Source organism: Sitophilus oryzae, unplaced genomic scaffold, assembly GCF_002938485.1.
Source record: "Sitophilus oryzae breed Bouriz unplaced genomic scaffold, Soryzae_2.0 scaffold_41_pilon_pilon, whole genome shotgun sequence".
Lineage (NCBI taxonomy): Eukaryota > Metazoa > Arthropoda > Insecta > Coleoptera > Curculionidae > Sitophilus > Sitophilus oryzae.
This window is the reverse complement of record NW_022146996.1, coordinates 3,424,895-3,440,554: the sequence shown is the minus strand read 5'-3', so window position 1 is coordinate 3,440,554 and position 15,660 is coordinate 3,424,895. Positions and strand designations below refer to the sequence as shown.

At 33.7% G+C, this 15,660-nt stretch overlaps 2 protein-coding genes across 2 annotated transcripts in view; one reads left to right on the top strand and one right to left on the bottom strand.

Annotated features, from left to right (window-relative positions):
- The window catches only part of LOC115885674, a 528,892-nt gene that overhangs the window by 86,162 nt on the left and 427,070 nt on the right, over positions 1-15,660 (top strand). The gene's annotated exons all lie outside the window — the stretch shown is intronic.
- Positions 9,348-13,774, bottom strand: LOC115885677. Its single transcript, XM_030904659.1, has 4 exons — positions 13,602-13,774; positions 13,158-13,331; positions 12,409-13,093; positions 9,348-10,582 (listed from the first exon to the last, which is right to left on the bottom strand). Exons 1-3 carry the CDS (start codon positions 13,696-13,698, stop codon positions 12,411-12,413), a joined length of 954 nt encoding a protein of 317 aa, XP_030760519.1. The 5' UTR covers positions 13,699-13,774; the 3' UTR covers positions 9,348-10,582; positions 12,409-12,410.

Below are 15,660 nucleotides of genomic sequence, written 5' to 3'. Positions count from 1 at the left end.
TTGTAGCTAAACGATGAGATTTTTAATTTCTTCCCCTAGGAGATGCAAGACCTTGTCGTTGGTGGGGAAGCTCCTGGTCAGGTGCTGGGGGGAATCCCCTCTAGCACTTGGCTTGGTCTAAGAAGCATCTCACTCATCGTCTTGTCCCTGAGTGTAGTGTCGTGGCCAGGGAATTGCACCAAGACATATAACGATACCGGGAGGGGCTACGGACAGCCTCAACCTTGGGGCACCGGGGGGCACCCCATTGTATTTTACCCCTTACTTCTACATGCGGGGCTCTGTAGAAGTGGACCGACTGTCCCTAGCGACTCATAGGAACACTATGAGATCTGGTAATAATAGTAATAAAAACATCACCGGTGAAGCTGTGGGGAAACCCCCTAGCGACACTGGGAACAGTAACAATGAAATGTCCATGGGGCCAAACCCAAAGAGAACTACAGGAGAGGTGGCTGACACTTGCGTGAGACCATCCTCCGCAAGTGGCATACAAGTTGCCACCTCCTCCAAGGGTCGGGAGCCTACCTCCTACCTCTAAACCCAACAGGCGACACAAGCTACCGTTTCGTCTACCCGGCCTGGGTCGTAGCTTCTCGACTGTGAGGGACACGGGTCTCCGTAGGAAGTCCTGGGACTGTATGATGAGTTATAACTCAAGAAAGGGGGACACAGTAGATCTCTAAGGTCGCAGAGATTAACCCCCCTCCCACTTATTCTAAATTCTAATTCTAAAAGGGTTAATTTTTGTAACAATTTAATTATTCTCATGACAATATTTAAATAAAAATCCAGTTGTAAATTTTATACAATAATATTTAATAATATGACATATTTTATTAAAATATCTCTGCAAGGATTTCTGGTTTGTATAATTTGTAAATGATTTATGGTATACTTGACCATCTACTTACAATCCTAGTTATATATTCATGTTATTAAAGGTAACAAACTGTGGATAAGATAGAAAAAGACTATGCAAAGTAGAATAACCTGATTTTATATGCCGGTTTTCATGTAAACAATGAGTTCAAGTACTTCGTTACGCTTTAAAGCAAACATCTATGCGAGAGTAAAATTGCATTTTATTGCGAAACGTGAAATTCTTTGATGTTTGATGTATTTCACTGCCACTCGGCTATGGTCGTTATTAATTACGTAGAAAAGTCGATACTTTTTCTGAATGTAACTATACAATGTTGAAGAAGATAGACTGTAATTTATTGGATAGGTAATTATTAAGATTATTTATTTTTAAATTTCCTTAGTTCCTTATTAGTAATTATTTATACAGGGTGTTTCAAAACACATGTGCCATCTCTCGTGGGCCATTCCTCATGTAAAAATAATATTTATTTTTCATATCAGCATAGGTCCGATTCTGCTTTGTTTCGTAGTTACAGAGTGTTAAAGTCTTACGTTAAGTGCTACATATTTTAATGCTAAAAAAGTGTCGATAAATTCGTCAGGGACGTGCATATGGATTATCACTGGAATATTTAAAAAAAATGAAATATAAATTAAATTTTTAAATTAATATATTTTACCTATTTTATTATTAAATATTATTGCTATTAGATATTATTACTATTAGTCCAACCTACAGGAATTCCAAATAAAAAATAAAAGTATTTAAGATAATTACAAAAAACCTAATTTTAAAAGATTTTAACAACCTGTAACTCTAAAACTATGCATTTCCATACCCATATTTATAGAAACTTTTTTTTTCATATTTTTTGATGAGGAATCAATGAGTACTTATTTAGGACTTCAAGTTAAGTTAGTGTAACTGGAATTAAATTTTCCGCTGGAGATTCATGTGGTAGCTCTGCTCTAAAAAATGTTAAGTTGCCACATTTAGTTTTTTATTTCCTGGCATTGTCATTCGTTTTGACACTTTAGTTTTGTATTTCAAGTTTTTGGTTTAAATGAATTGTGTTGTGATACTTTCAGCTTAAAAAGTTTTACTATCAGATCTCGCAGTCGAACATTGTTCTTTTTAAATCATCTTTTAGTGCGAAGTGTACAAGATAGCTTAATAGTCAATGCAAAAACTAATTGCAACCTTATTAGAATATCTTGAACGTGAATGCGGTAGTAATGTCCTTTTATGTCCCATAAGTGTTGTTAAGGAGGTGAGTTTTGTTGATGCAAATAATAACTGTTTGTATGTTTATAATTAATTTATTTTTGTTTTTTGTTTTCTAAAGTATTCTGATTAAAAGAAAATATGTAAAGTGGGCAACGCTGTGCCGGTCAAGCTTAATAACGTGACTAAAAGTGTAATTGGTATGAACTATGCAACTTAATTTATTTATTTAATTTCTAGTGTTGTCGATCCAAAATAATTTATACTACTGTGTTTTATTTAATTCGGTTGTGACCGAAACAGGACCAATTTACAGGATCAATGTGTTAAACAACATGACACTTCCTTTTCAATTGCCGTTTTATAAACGTTATGTGGATGATATTATATTACAGAAAAAGGTTAGTTATTACATTAAGGGTCATATTACAAAAAAAAAGGAAAAAATAAAAAACAAGCCCATCAAGCAGAATTTTATTGCTGCAACATTGCTAAAACTTCGCAAAGCAAGGTGTAACATTGCTTTTTTCATTGTAGGGAGGTATATGCAAGGTTGTAGGGTAGCTTAAATCTTCCGCCAAATAACATTGCAGTGCAAGGTTGAAAAAAAATATTGTTGATGCAAGTTTATTGAAACCTTGTCACAACCTCCTGAAAACATTTCAGAATATTATTGAAACGTTGCTAATGTAACGTTCAAAAAAGTACTAATTGAGATGTATTAGCAATATTGTTAATTTTACGTCTATACAATATTGGTAACATTATATTGTATCTAATGTTTCCAAACTTATTATCCATTAAACTTTCTAGTTGGTTATAACTTATTAACTGACTTATTGCTAAAATAATATAGCAAAAAATCGAATGTTCGCAATAAAAAAAAACATTTCATTCATGGGAGAGTAGATATAAAAATTATTTTTTAATATTTATTTATCAACTAGCGTGTACCAGCGACTTCGTTCGCGTCGAATTAATCATTTGTAATGGTGATGATAAAGCAAAGCAAGAATTTCCATTAACATACAAACTGGATAAAATTTTCTCACATTTATGTCAGCATGAGAAAAAACAATACGGCGATATTATTATATAACTTGGTAATACTTGGTAGTTTCATCTCGTTGGAATTTGACATTCGAAAAACCCGTTTGCCAAAAATAAACTTTTTACGTCAAGCAGTTTAAGTAGAATCGTGGTTAAGAAATTACCCAACTTTTTAAAACGCATGATTTTTTAAAAAATTTCAAAATATTTAAAAAAACAAATAAATTATGCTTGTTCAAGCGTTTTCCCGAAAGACTAACCGTTTTTTAAATAACAAATATTGTAATATTTGAGGGGCGTTCTCACCCTCTTGGAATTTGAGATTCGAGAAACCCCTCCTTATCAAACCTCTACACCCCACAGTCAATCCGTTAGCCAAACATCAGCTTTAAACGCCAAGCAGTTTTTAAGCAGAATCGTGATTACTCAATGGTCATATTTTATGAAACACCCTGTATAAATTTATAAAAAATCTTAAAATATGTAAAACAACAAAATAAAATATACGTGTTTAAGAGTTTTTCCGAAAAACTCACCGGTTTTTAAATAAAAAATATTTTAATATTTGAGGGATAGTTTCACCCCCTTAGAATTCGAGTTTCGAAAAATCCCTTCTTATCGAACCTCTACACCTTAAAGTCAATCTGTTTTCCAAAAATCAGCTTTAGTCACACGTCCAGCGCTTTAAGCAGGATCGTGATTAATCAATGACCAGAGTTTTCGAAACACCCTGTATACATTTTTAAAAAATCTTAAAATATGTAAAAAACAAAATAAAATATACGTGTTTAAGCGTTTTTTCGGAAACTTGACCGTTTTTTATATAAAAAATATTGTAATATTTGAGGGGTGGTTTCACCCTCTTGGAACTGGAATTTCGAAAAATCCCTTCTTATCGAACCTCTACACCCTAGAATGAACCTGTATGCCAAAATTGAGCTTCTTACGTTGAGTGGTTTAAGCAGGATCGTGATTAATCAGTATGATATATAATATTAATCAGTCACTTAAGGATTTTATATATTAGTATAGATTTAATGTAACAGTTTTTTCTTGCAAACATTAGCAATTTTATGCAATTGTATGTTAAAAATAATACATCAGCAATAGGTTATAATCAACAGAAACATTAATGGATATTAAATTGTAGACTTTTAGATAGGTACAATATAATTTTACTAATATTGTATTGACGAAAAACATAAACAATATTGATAAAAATATGCATATCTCCACATCTATGACTTAGAAAAATTAAAAACGCTCGGTAAATAAGTACGTTAAACAAAAATAAAAACAACTGAAAAACACTGAAAAGTTCACTTCGGACTTGATTCCGACTTCAAACACATCGTAAGCTACACGTAGTACGCTGTAACGGACCATGGGCCGTCGCGAGGGGTGGTGGGACGGACGGCTCATTTCATTCTGGAAGACTAGCAGCGACGTTGCCAATAGTTCTAGACGTTTCAGCACATTAATAAACTGTCCTTTAATAGTAACGCATATAATATATCCTCTGGTTAATAACATATCATTACGCATGCTTCTTTAAAAATAAAATATTAATTTAATTAAGAAATTGAGATTTATTGATATCCGGTGAAGGTTTTAAAGTCACCTTTTCTGTAAATCAAACTAAGTAGATAGGCGCAAATTTGATATGTGGCAATGTCGCCTTCTCTATATCAGTTGGCTTTTACAGTACGTCGTCAACCTCCGATTGTTTGATCGGGTTAAAATGCAAAATGTTATATCTGTTCTTACTAAATCTATGCTACTTACTGATCTTTTGGCTGCTCATTAAATAAGGGATTACTCAACTCTGACCTTTGTGTTTGATATAATTTCTAAAAAAATCTTAAAGTTGAATGTCTGAAATAAGACAAAATATATAGGTACGGTATAAACATTCCCTTATTCAAATATATAAAAGGAGAGTATAACATTAAATATATATACAAGAAAAATCAACCATTTATTTTAATTGATTTTTTGGATTTTTCATATTTTGGTTTCGCATGTTGAATTGTCTTATTCATGGTTTCAAATTCATCTTCAGTAAAGTTTTGAAATCTATATCCAATCGTTTCTAAAGTACCTAGTAAAAATAAAAAACAATCAGTTGTAATAAATATAACATGAGGAACGATCTCTCTTGGTTATTCCCAGCATATTTGTTCCATTGAAGATTAAGATATTCTCCATCTATTTTTAGATAGATTTTTTAGTAAATTTTATGCTCTACAAAAATCCCCGATGTAAATTTTTTTATCGTAAACCGTTTCATAGTTATGGATTTTTTTACGTGTTATATAAATGGAAAACTTTGAATGTTCACCGACACCTTTTAAATTGAGCTAAAATACCGGGAATATTTTTTTCTCGGGTATTAGGTTCATTTTAACCAAAGACATTATAAAGATAGACCGAACATCTCATTTATAAATACTCGTTGGAAGTGTATCAAACATTCCAATGTGTGAAACAAGGACAGAAGAGACAGAGAAGTTTAAAATTTCCGACCCCGGCAACTAGGCGCATTTCGATTGTTCTAATGGCCAGTGGCGTATCGTTTTTTGGAAGGAATTTAATTAGTAAAGTAAAAGTAAAGTAATTAGTAAAATTTTTACTCCATATTAATATACTACATTAACACTTTTTCGTCAGATGAGTTTTGTTATAAGGTCTAATATAATAATATAATTAATATCCCATATATACTTATGTTGAAACGTTAGTAGGTAGTTTTCGAAAATCGCTCCAACGTCGATTTTCAATTTAAACTTTCAGTTAATTCTATATAAACTTTCAGTTACTTTTGAATATTCACAGGGTGACTCAAGTTTCTGAAACAGTTCTATATTAGGTTTGTGGTTGGTGACTTTTCTTTCAATTTTTTTTTAGAATATGGAGGCAATGGTAAATCACATTTTAGGCATTTTTGTAAACATAGGTAGCCGGAACATATTTTCAAACTAAAGTTGTAGATTTGCCATTAAATTTCCATTCCAGAAATACCTAGGGTTGCCACCTGTCCTTTTTTGGAATAACTTGTCTTTGACTTTTTTTGACTTAAAAAGTCATTTTTATTTACGTATTTTCCCTGAGAAAATTACCTACAGCAAACAGAAACATTCTTTTCGTCCAAATTTAATTAGAGATGTTATAAAATTTATAAGGGCAATGGAGGACCGTAACTTGGAAGAGGAAGATGTTCTTGATCGTAACAGGTGGCGGTTAGGCGTGGGGATGAGACGTTAGTTGCGACAACCCTGGAGTATATATATAAAACTTATAAATAACATTTTCTTGTTTAGAATAGGTAGCATTATTTAGAACTTTCCGTTTAATCTCAAATGATAGTTTAGGTTTTAGTTTTACCTTTTTTGATCTTAAAAAGAACTTTTCAAAATTAGTAATTAGTAACGATTTAGTTAGTTCGCAATCGATAGCTTCCTGTGAAGTACTGTGTAGTAGTTGTTTAATCTTGTATTATTAATAACTTCCTATACCTAAAATCAATATTTAATGAGAAAATTGTGTTTTTTTTTTGAAAATATAAGACAAGCTTTGACTTTCGGTCTTCTTCTTGTATTATGATGGCTCTGATAAGAGGCAATTACCTTTTAGTCTCTCAATAGAAGGCATTTATCATTAGAAGTATCAAATCTGTGTGCTACAGTATGGGATTTCTGTCGCATAATAATGAATATTACGTTTATTTACAAACCCATTACTTTTAAAGGTAGCTTCATCAGACAATGAAATTTTAGTTAAATGTCTCAATCTTCATGAACTAGTAGTAGCCTAAAAATTATTTACAGTTCGTCCCATTCTAAAAAAAAGGTAAACACACCGTACAAATAACTCTAGGAAGAGGTATTTGTACGGTGGTAAAAAATTGTCTAAACAAGGCGGAAGGGGTAGATATAATAAAGCAGTAAAATGTAAAAAAGGTCGCGTAAACGCCTTTCTTTATTTGTTGAGCAAAATTCCTTTAGAATATCGTATATAACGACCAAAATATGACGCAATTTTAAGAAAAAAAATGTCACTTTCTGGCTTATAATAAAGTTTCAAATGCAACGTTTATATTCAAATTTGTTATAATCTACAACAGTTAGGTAGTAATTGAGACGAATTATAATTCAATTACCGGCTACTACGTTCTTGTTTTAATAGATCAAAATTCAACAAATATAATTAGAAATTATTTTAATTGTAAGGGGCTCCCTTGTAGGACGCCTATGTACAATTACGGCGGAAATTTGTACCTACCTGTGAAAAGACAAATTCGGGTAATTTGAGCTTATTTTTCCACACACTTGACACTGTCGTACCATATTGAAAATTCGCAGATTCAAAAGTACGTTAAACAAAAACAAAAACTACTGAAAAACACTGAAAAGTTCACTTCGGACCTGATTCCGACTTCAAACACACCGTAAGCTAAACGTACTACGCTATAACGGATTAAGGGCCGTCGCGAGGGGTGGTGGGACGGACGGTTCATTTTCATTCTGGAAGACTAGCAGCGACGTTGCCAATAGTTCTAGACGTTTCAGCACATTAAACAGTAAACATGTCCTTTAATAGTAACGCATATATCCTCTGGTTAATAACATATTATTACGCATGCTTCTTTAAAAATAAACTATGAATTTAATTAAGAAATTGAGATTTACTGATATCCGGTGAAGGTTTTAAAGTCACCTTTTCTGCAAATCAAACTAAGTAGATAGGCGCAAATTTGAGATGTGGCAATGTCGCCTTCTCTATCTCAGTTGGTTTTTATAGTACGTAGTCAACCTCCGGTTGTTTGATCGGGTTAAAATGCACAATGTGATATCTGTTCTTCCTAAATCTATGATTTTAACCCATAAATTCCATAGGTTAGTTTTTTTTGACTCATCCTACTGTATAACATATACATATATTTTATTTTATTTGTTAACTAACTTTGTTAAATATAATTATTGTTAACATTAGGGTAGTTTTACCAATTGTCTATGTATGGAATTCCACTGAGATGTGTTTTTTGAGGTTTTTTTTAATTTTACTTGAAGATGCAAATAGATTTTGCGAAACGTAGAATATTGATTTACTCAAAGAAATATTATGTTTGTGGAAGGTTAAAGATGAGAGTTACGTTAATAGGAATTTAAAAAGAGAAGTTTATGAGGATTGATTTTTTTTAAATATATTTTCTCCGATAGATGTAGAGTGGCCGTTATCTTAAGGAAGCAAAAACAACAAAAAATTAAAATTTCTTATTTTCTTTAGTATACCTCGTTTAAGATTTGATAAAACGGATTTTATGCCCGTTTTTAAAATTAATTTAAAAATTCTCATTTATATGTGCCCTAATTTGCTTAGCAAATAAAATCCCTTCTATTGCCCATAAATATTGCCAGAAGCAACTTCTGCTGACTATTTATTATCGCAAGCAATAAATTTCGACTTGAAATGAATGGACTATAAACGTTTGAAATTTTAAAGTGCATTCTAAGCTTCAAAAGCAATATGTATCTTTCTCCGAATTTATGGAATGCTGCATTAAATTTTCTGCAATCTTCAAATGTACCTATTTTTTTAAACTGCCATTTTAACGTTTTCATTGTTTTATCACTCACAATTTTAGGTTCTTTGTAATTTAATTTGCTTTAATATAATTTTTCAGCTTCAGCTTTAATTTATTATTAGTTCTATTAGTTTGAATAATAAATTATAATTAACAGATCAAATGACTTACCTGTAGGAAATTTGATCCTAATTACACGATCAGTTTTGTCCGAAGTACTACATAAAAGGAATACAAATAGAGTAAGTCTTGTCTTGCTGAAATCCGTGCGACATACAAAAATAAACGTGGCAACGCCGCTCCGCACCGTCCTCGCCGCGACTGGCCCCACCAATGTCATTATAAGTTTTGATAAGAGATCGGCTTGTGAGGGGGTGGGAGTGACCAAGAGCTCTTAGGTATAGTTGTGATGTGGTTCATACATAATATTAATTATCACTGTTATTATTTTATAAGATGGCGTGGGTTATGTAGTACTTCGGACAAAACTGATCGTGTAATTAGGATCAAATTTCCTACAGGTAAGTCATTTGATCTGTTAATTACACTTCTCAGTTTTGTCCTCGTACTACATAAAAGGAATACAAATAGAGTAGCTGTTTAGAGAATGAAAAGACGATCTCTAGAAAATAGCTTTATTCCCTATAAGCTTTGTATAATATATACTTAAGTAATTTGTATATATTTATAGGAAAGGCACCTTTTAAAGGTGTGTAACGAAATATAATAATATAACCATTAAACTGTATGTTTACATTGTAACAAACATATAGGTATATAACGTAATTACAAGGAACAGAACGCACTAAATCTTAAAGTAAGGAACTCTTATTTTAACAGGTAATACTGGATCCTTGGAGGACCCCTTTTGCAAAGAGATCCGCCGGTGTTGATATTGGTTTATTATAAAATTTATTAAAAACGTTTGATTTTTCAGTCCATCCTGCATATTTTCTTATTTCCTCAATGTTAACTCCGCCTCGGTATGCGGCCGAAGTTGAGGCATGCCGAGTGCTGTGGCCTGAAAATTTGCTTGTATCAACACCCGCGGATTTTAGAGTCGAGCGGATCCATCTACTTATCGTTTGGCTTGTGGCCGTATGATAAGGTTTCCTGTGTGTCAGTATTAAATAATCATTATTATCGGCGCGGAGGCTTTTAGTTGTGTTTAGATAAAATAAAACCGTAGATGCTAAACACAACCCTGGTTTGTCTCTAAAGAATGGTAACTTTAGCACAGGTTGAAATTTATTTTTCCCGCTAGTTTTGACGGTATCTGGGATCAGTATTTCGATCCTATCATCAAACTGATTTATATAACTTAATCTAATTTTTGAGAATGTTTGTACTCTATGCGCCGTAATAATTGCTAACAAAGTAACTAACTTATGTGATAACTTTTCTAAGGATAAAGTACTTAAAGGAAACATATTTTCTAACAGACTCAGTACTGGGTGAGGATCCCAGGTTGTATTGTATTTTGGCCTTGGTGGCCTTTGGTTATAAATGCCTTTTAAGTATCTTTTAATTATTCCCTCATCTCGAGTGTCGATGGGGAGTACAAAGGATAATGCTGACTTGCACGCGTTAATGGACGAATAAGAGTTAGAGTTATCTACTTGTATACTTAGAAATTTAATAAAGGTAGTAAGGTCGTAGGACCATTTATCGTGATTTATGTCACAACAGAAACCCCACCATTTTTTAAACCAGGTGTCATATTGTTTTAGTGTACTGTCAGCTACTGATGCTACTATGGATGCAATGGCCTCTTCGGGAAACCCTTTCTTTACAAAGGCTTCCCTGATAAATGGCCGGCAGCCAGGGTAATTGTCCGCCATAAGGGGTGAGGTTTCCTGAAAGGCGATAAAAGTAAGGTTTTACTTGGCTTAAAGAATAATATTTTCCCCACAACCAATCTCTTAAACAGGGGGAACCAAGGTTGTGTGGGCCACCATGGTACTACGACTAGACCTTCTGCCTTGTCCATTATGATTTTATTAAGCATTTTTAATATTAGGCTAAATGGGGGAAAGGCATAAAAGAAATCCTGTGACCAACATGTGGTAAAACTATCAGTTCCCGATGCTCCCGGATCCGGTTTCCAAGAATTATACCTTGCGCATTTTGCGTTAATTCGACTGGCAAAAAGGTCTATTTGCGGAGTTCCATGAATGCGGCATAAGCGTTTATAATGAATATTATTTAATTCGTATTCCGTATCAATATTTTTACAGCGAGACTCAGAATCTGCCTGTTTATTATTTTTAGAGCTAATGTATGTTGCAAAAATATATAAGCCTTTTGATTCGCAATATTGCCAGATATGTCTGGTAATAGTGTTAAGTTTTCTGTGTCTAACGCTACCCATTTTATTAATTAATGCTATGGCAGTGACGTTATCTATTTTCAATAGTATGTTCATATGTGTAAAAGACTTGGTAAACGCTTTTAAACAATGAAAAGCTGCTGCCAATTCTAACCAGTTTATGTGATTTTTTGATTCTTCTTGTAGCCAAAAACCGTGAATGTTCTCGTTATTACAACTACCGCCCCAACCACTGTTTGAAGCGTCTGTGAAAATAGTGATGTCGTAGTTGCCTTGAAAAATTGGAACATATGAACATGCTAATGAATTCTGCCACCACTCAAGGTCTGATCTGACCCCTCGCGATAAGGATATATTATGATTGTATGATTTTCCGCTCTTTAGGGCTTTATACTTTTCCCCCTCGAGAGATTTTATATACAGTGGTCCGTACCTTACTGCTGGGCAGGCTGCTACTAAGTGACCAATTATTTTAGCGAAAAGCTTTATGGAACAGATACGTATTAACAACACGTCATTGATTAAAGATATGATTAGCTGGCTTTTTTCTGAGGGTAGCGAAAGACGCATGTTTTTCGAATCTATGAAAAAGCCCAAAAAACAACAAGTATTATTGGGATTTAACTGGCTTTTATCGTAGTTTACGTTAAAACCAAGATTTGTCAACACTTGTAGGGTTAAGGTGATGTCTTTTTTGCTTTTCTCCATAGTAGGGCTGATTAGGAAAAAATCATCTAAATAACAAACGCAGATTATGTCACGTGTTCTAAGGAAATGAAGTACGGGCTTCATTATCTTTGTAAAGATGAACGGGGCCGAACAGAGACCAAAAGGTAAGGAATTAAATTGAAATAGTTCGTTTTGAAAGCAAAACCGCAAAAATTTCCTATATTTTTCATTTATCTGTATTGAAAAATATGCATCCCTTAAGTCTACTAGGGTAAAAAAACAACCAGGGTATGTTAATTTAATGGCAGTGCGATAATCCTCAAGTTTAAAGTGGGGGGCTTCTAAGTGACAGTTTAAAGATTTTAAATTAAGTATGAAACGGTACTCACCGTTTGTTTTCTGTCTTAGAAAATATGAAGAAACATATTGTGTTTTTGAACTTGTACAACGGGAAATGGCGCCCATTTCCAACATGCTGTCAATTAATTTTTTACAATTTTCATGTTCTAACCGTGTTAACTTAGGTTCTTTAATGGAATGTCTTGTAGGGGGGGATGATATGAAGTTAAATTTAATTCCCCTTAACCAACTTAAAACTTGAGGGTTACTTGTCAGCATTTCCCAATAATGTAATCTAGATCTAGTCTTGCCGACACACATGTGCGGATCATTTTTTATGCTCACCATTAATATTGGGTCCTTTTCTTTTTCAGCCGGGCTTGGTTGTATGAGACCCCTTGGGTGTTCCGACCCTTCGCTTTGTAGTTCCATTGGTTCTTGTATTTGGACTTGTATTTGGGGCGCTGGTAGTTTTTTGAACTGGTGGAGGGGTTCTGTAATCTAAGATCTGAGGACGTCTTCTGTATTTCCTTGGATGACTTCAGTTTCTCCGCAAACTTGTCCCCAAATAAAAACTCGTCTATTGGGTAGTCTTCGATGATCTTCCTCACCGAGCTGTTCAGATGAGGTAGAATAACATGGCGCCTGTGTGTAGATATGCTATGATGGACATTAGTTAAGATTTTCGCCGCATCAATACTGGGTTTTAAGAATTCATTAGACTGTTCGCTTGGATTAGGGAAGCAATTGCCTAAAGGTTTCCCTAAAGCGGAGATGGCTACCCCAATTTCGTCTTGTATCCTACTAAGGTACATGTCTTGTCGGTTCAAGCTTTCGTTTAAACATGTTGCAATTTCCATGTTTAGTTTAGGTGCGAGTAATTCTTTACAGTTTCCTACGATAGGGTAACTGTCGATCAAAGCTTTTTTGTCATCTTTTTCAACCCCTTTTCTTAGAAATTCGCTCCAGCGCATTACAATATCTTCGTGAATGTTTTCTCCAAACTGTTGGGTAAGGTTTGGTTGTTTACCTATGATAATAAATAATTACATTTATTATTGTTTCCCAAACTGTTGGGTAACTTTTGTATATACCTAATAAGGTAATTATTGCGTCCGAGGTGTTTGGTTTGTTACTGCCTGCATTTATCGCCGGGCTATCGATGGGTTCAAGCGGGAGATTCACTGGGCTCCGCCTTCCCCTTTCGGAACCAGAGTGATTATCTTCACTGGAAGAATCATCACTGCCGGAGGATGATGCGTCATCGCCTGCAATGAAACGCATAATTATTAAGTTTGTTGACCACTGGGCCTTCAAACAAAATATTACTGTCAACCATACTTCGCAAGACCACTGGGTCAAGGAGTTAGGATTAGGTTAGGGTTAGATAATAAAATTCACACGTAGTTGTTAGTGCAATTCTTTATTTAAAGTATGGTTAGCCAGAAAGTATAGAGGCGATAATTTACTGAAAACACCTCCCCGTTTCCCCATGTGCACTGTTTTACCTAGGTTATGAAAAAACTGATAATACTTACTTGATACATCCTCTAAACGCTCCCAAAGTTGGTTTAGGCGATTCTGCTTCCGTTTCAGCCTCTTTTTAATTTCATTTTTGGACCTGTTTCTACCCATTTCGCCGTAAACACGTAAAAAACACTTTACAAAACACTCGACGCACGAACCTCGTTGACGACAAAACTTATAATGACATTGGTGGGGCCAGTCGCGGCGAGGACGGTGCGGAGCGGCGTTGCCACGTTTATTTTTGTATGTCGCACGGATTTCAGCAAGACAAGACTTACTCTATTTGTATTCCTTTTATGTAGTACGAGGACAAAACTGAGAAGTGTAATACAAGTTAGACATTCTGAAGATATAAAATAATTTACTTTTCTATTTTTAATTTTAGAATTTTCACAAATTATGGTTACTAACACTTTTAGAATAATTATAACCTATCAAAAACATAAAATGTCTCGCAACAAAATTCTTTCAATATAAAAAGTTGTGAGATCCCATGCAAAACCAAGTCAGTTTATTTTATTCAGTTTTTCTTTAAGCACCCATTCAACAATTTTGTTATAAATTGTTAGTATCAATCTTAGACATCTTTATTTCTGTGATAATTATAATGAGTAGGCGAATTGCACGGCACCATAATTATTAAACAATAATCTAGCGGCAAAATAAAACCCTAAATCAGCACAATACACCAAATCACTCCACTTTTGTACTGGACGCGCGTTTCGCTAACCATGATGCAGCCAAAAAAAAAACACCGATGGTTCCAACCCCCAATTGTAATAATCTACCATCTGGGGACACGGAAGTGCCCTCGCCAAGTCGAGCACAGCCGTACCACAGATTAGGTATCCTATAAGTATACAGATAAAAATCTTGTCCCTAATTCGTTGTACGAAAATTGTTTTTTATGACGATTTGCAAACGAGTAAACTTTTCTTGTGCGCAAATTTAAACTCCCGTTTAAACAGTGTAATAACTGGTCCGGTCAGGCGCTGTGCAGAATTTTAGAGGCCATAAGTGGGCGTGCTTGTGCGCAACCCGTCGGCAGCCGATGCGGCTCACGCAATAGTATTTTGGAGTATGTACTTCAAATTTTCATAAAAACAATTTTTTTTCGGTTTCATTTTAATTATTTGCAGGCTTTTAATTCAGAGATTATTTTGTTGGAATTAAGTTACCATGTACAAAAATGTATTTATAAATTAAATATTGACGTGCATAGTGTAAATAGTTTAGAATAATTGTTTTTAATGAAGGCAGAATACAAAAAGGCAAAGAATTTTTAAAAGTGCGCCAACAACATGGTTTAAAATTGAAAGAAGTGGTTTTACCAGAAAACGTTGTCCCGACAAAAGGGTACCATGTACAGTGCTAAAAAAATAAGTATTCTGGAATTTTATTAAAGTACCTACCATTGTTAATCTTTCTAAATAGATTCAAAAGTAAGCAAAAGTGCTTTACTTTTATGCTTAGGCGTTAAAATGACTTTTTTATATTGTCAATCAGGTCGCAAAAATTAATAATTATATAATATGTTACAAAAGTATAATAATAATTATATTATACTTTTCTGACGTTTGAAAAAAAAATATTTAATATTATGCTAATTTTTAAATAATTATTCGTCTTTTTATTCTTTCAGATACAAAATACTTAAATTAAAAAGTATTCTCATTGAAAGTATTTCAATCATACACTTTATTAAGAAATGTTTCTTTTTATTTATTCAATATTAGTTAAGTTTTTACGACTCCAAAATGCTGTTACGTCGCCGCATCAGCTGCCGACCGGGTCTCAATAAACTATCTTTCTCGCGCTTATAGATACTCATAAGACTTTCTTATCGCGCTCATTTAAAATCTTTATTCGCGTCTGGCTAGTGTTAAATCCCATTGAATTCGTCTGGAAATTAACACATATTTTTTAATATCATCTAATAAACACGCTGTAAACATTTTAGAATGCCTAAAGTATGTTTTCCAGGTATAATAATTAAACATATTTGGAATGGTCTGGTTACACTTTAAACCCGAAAAAAAAGTCTGGTATACTTATTTCTAGGTTAAATAG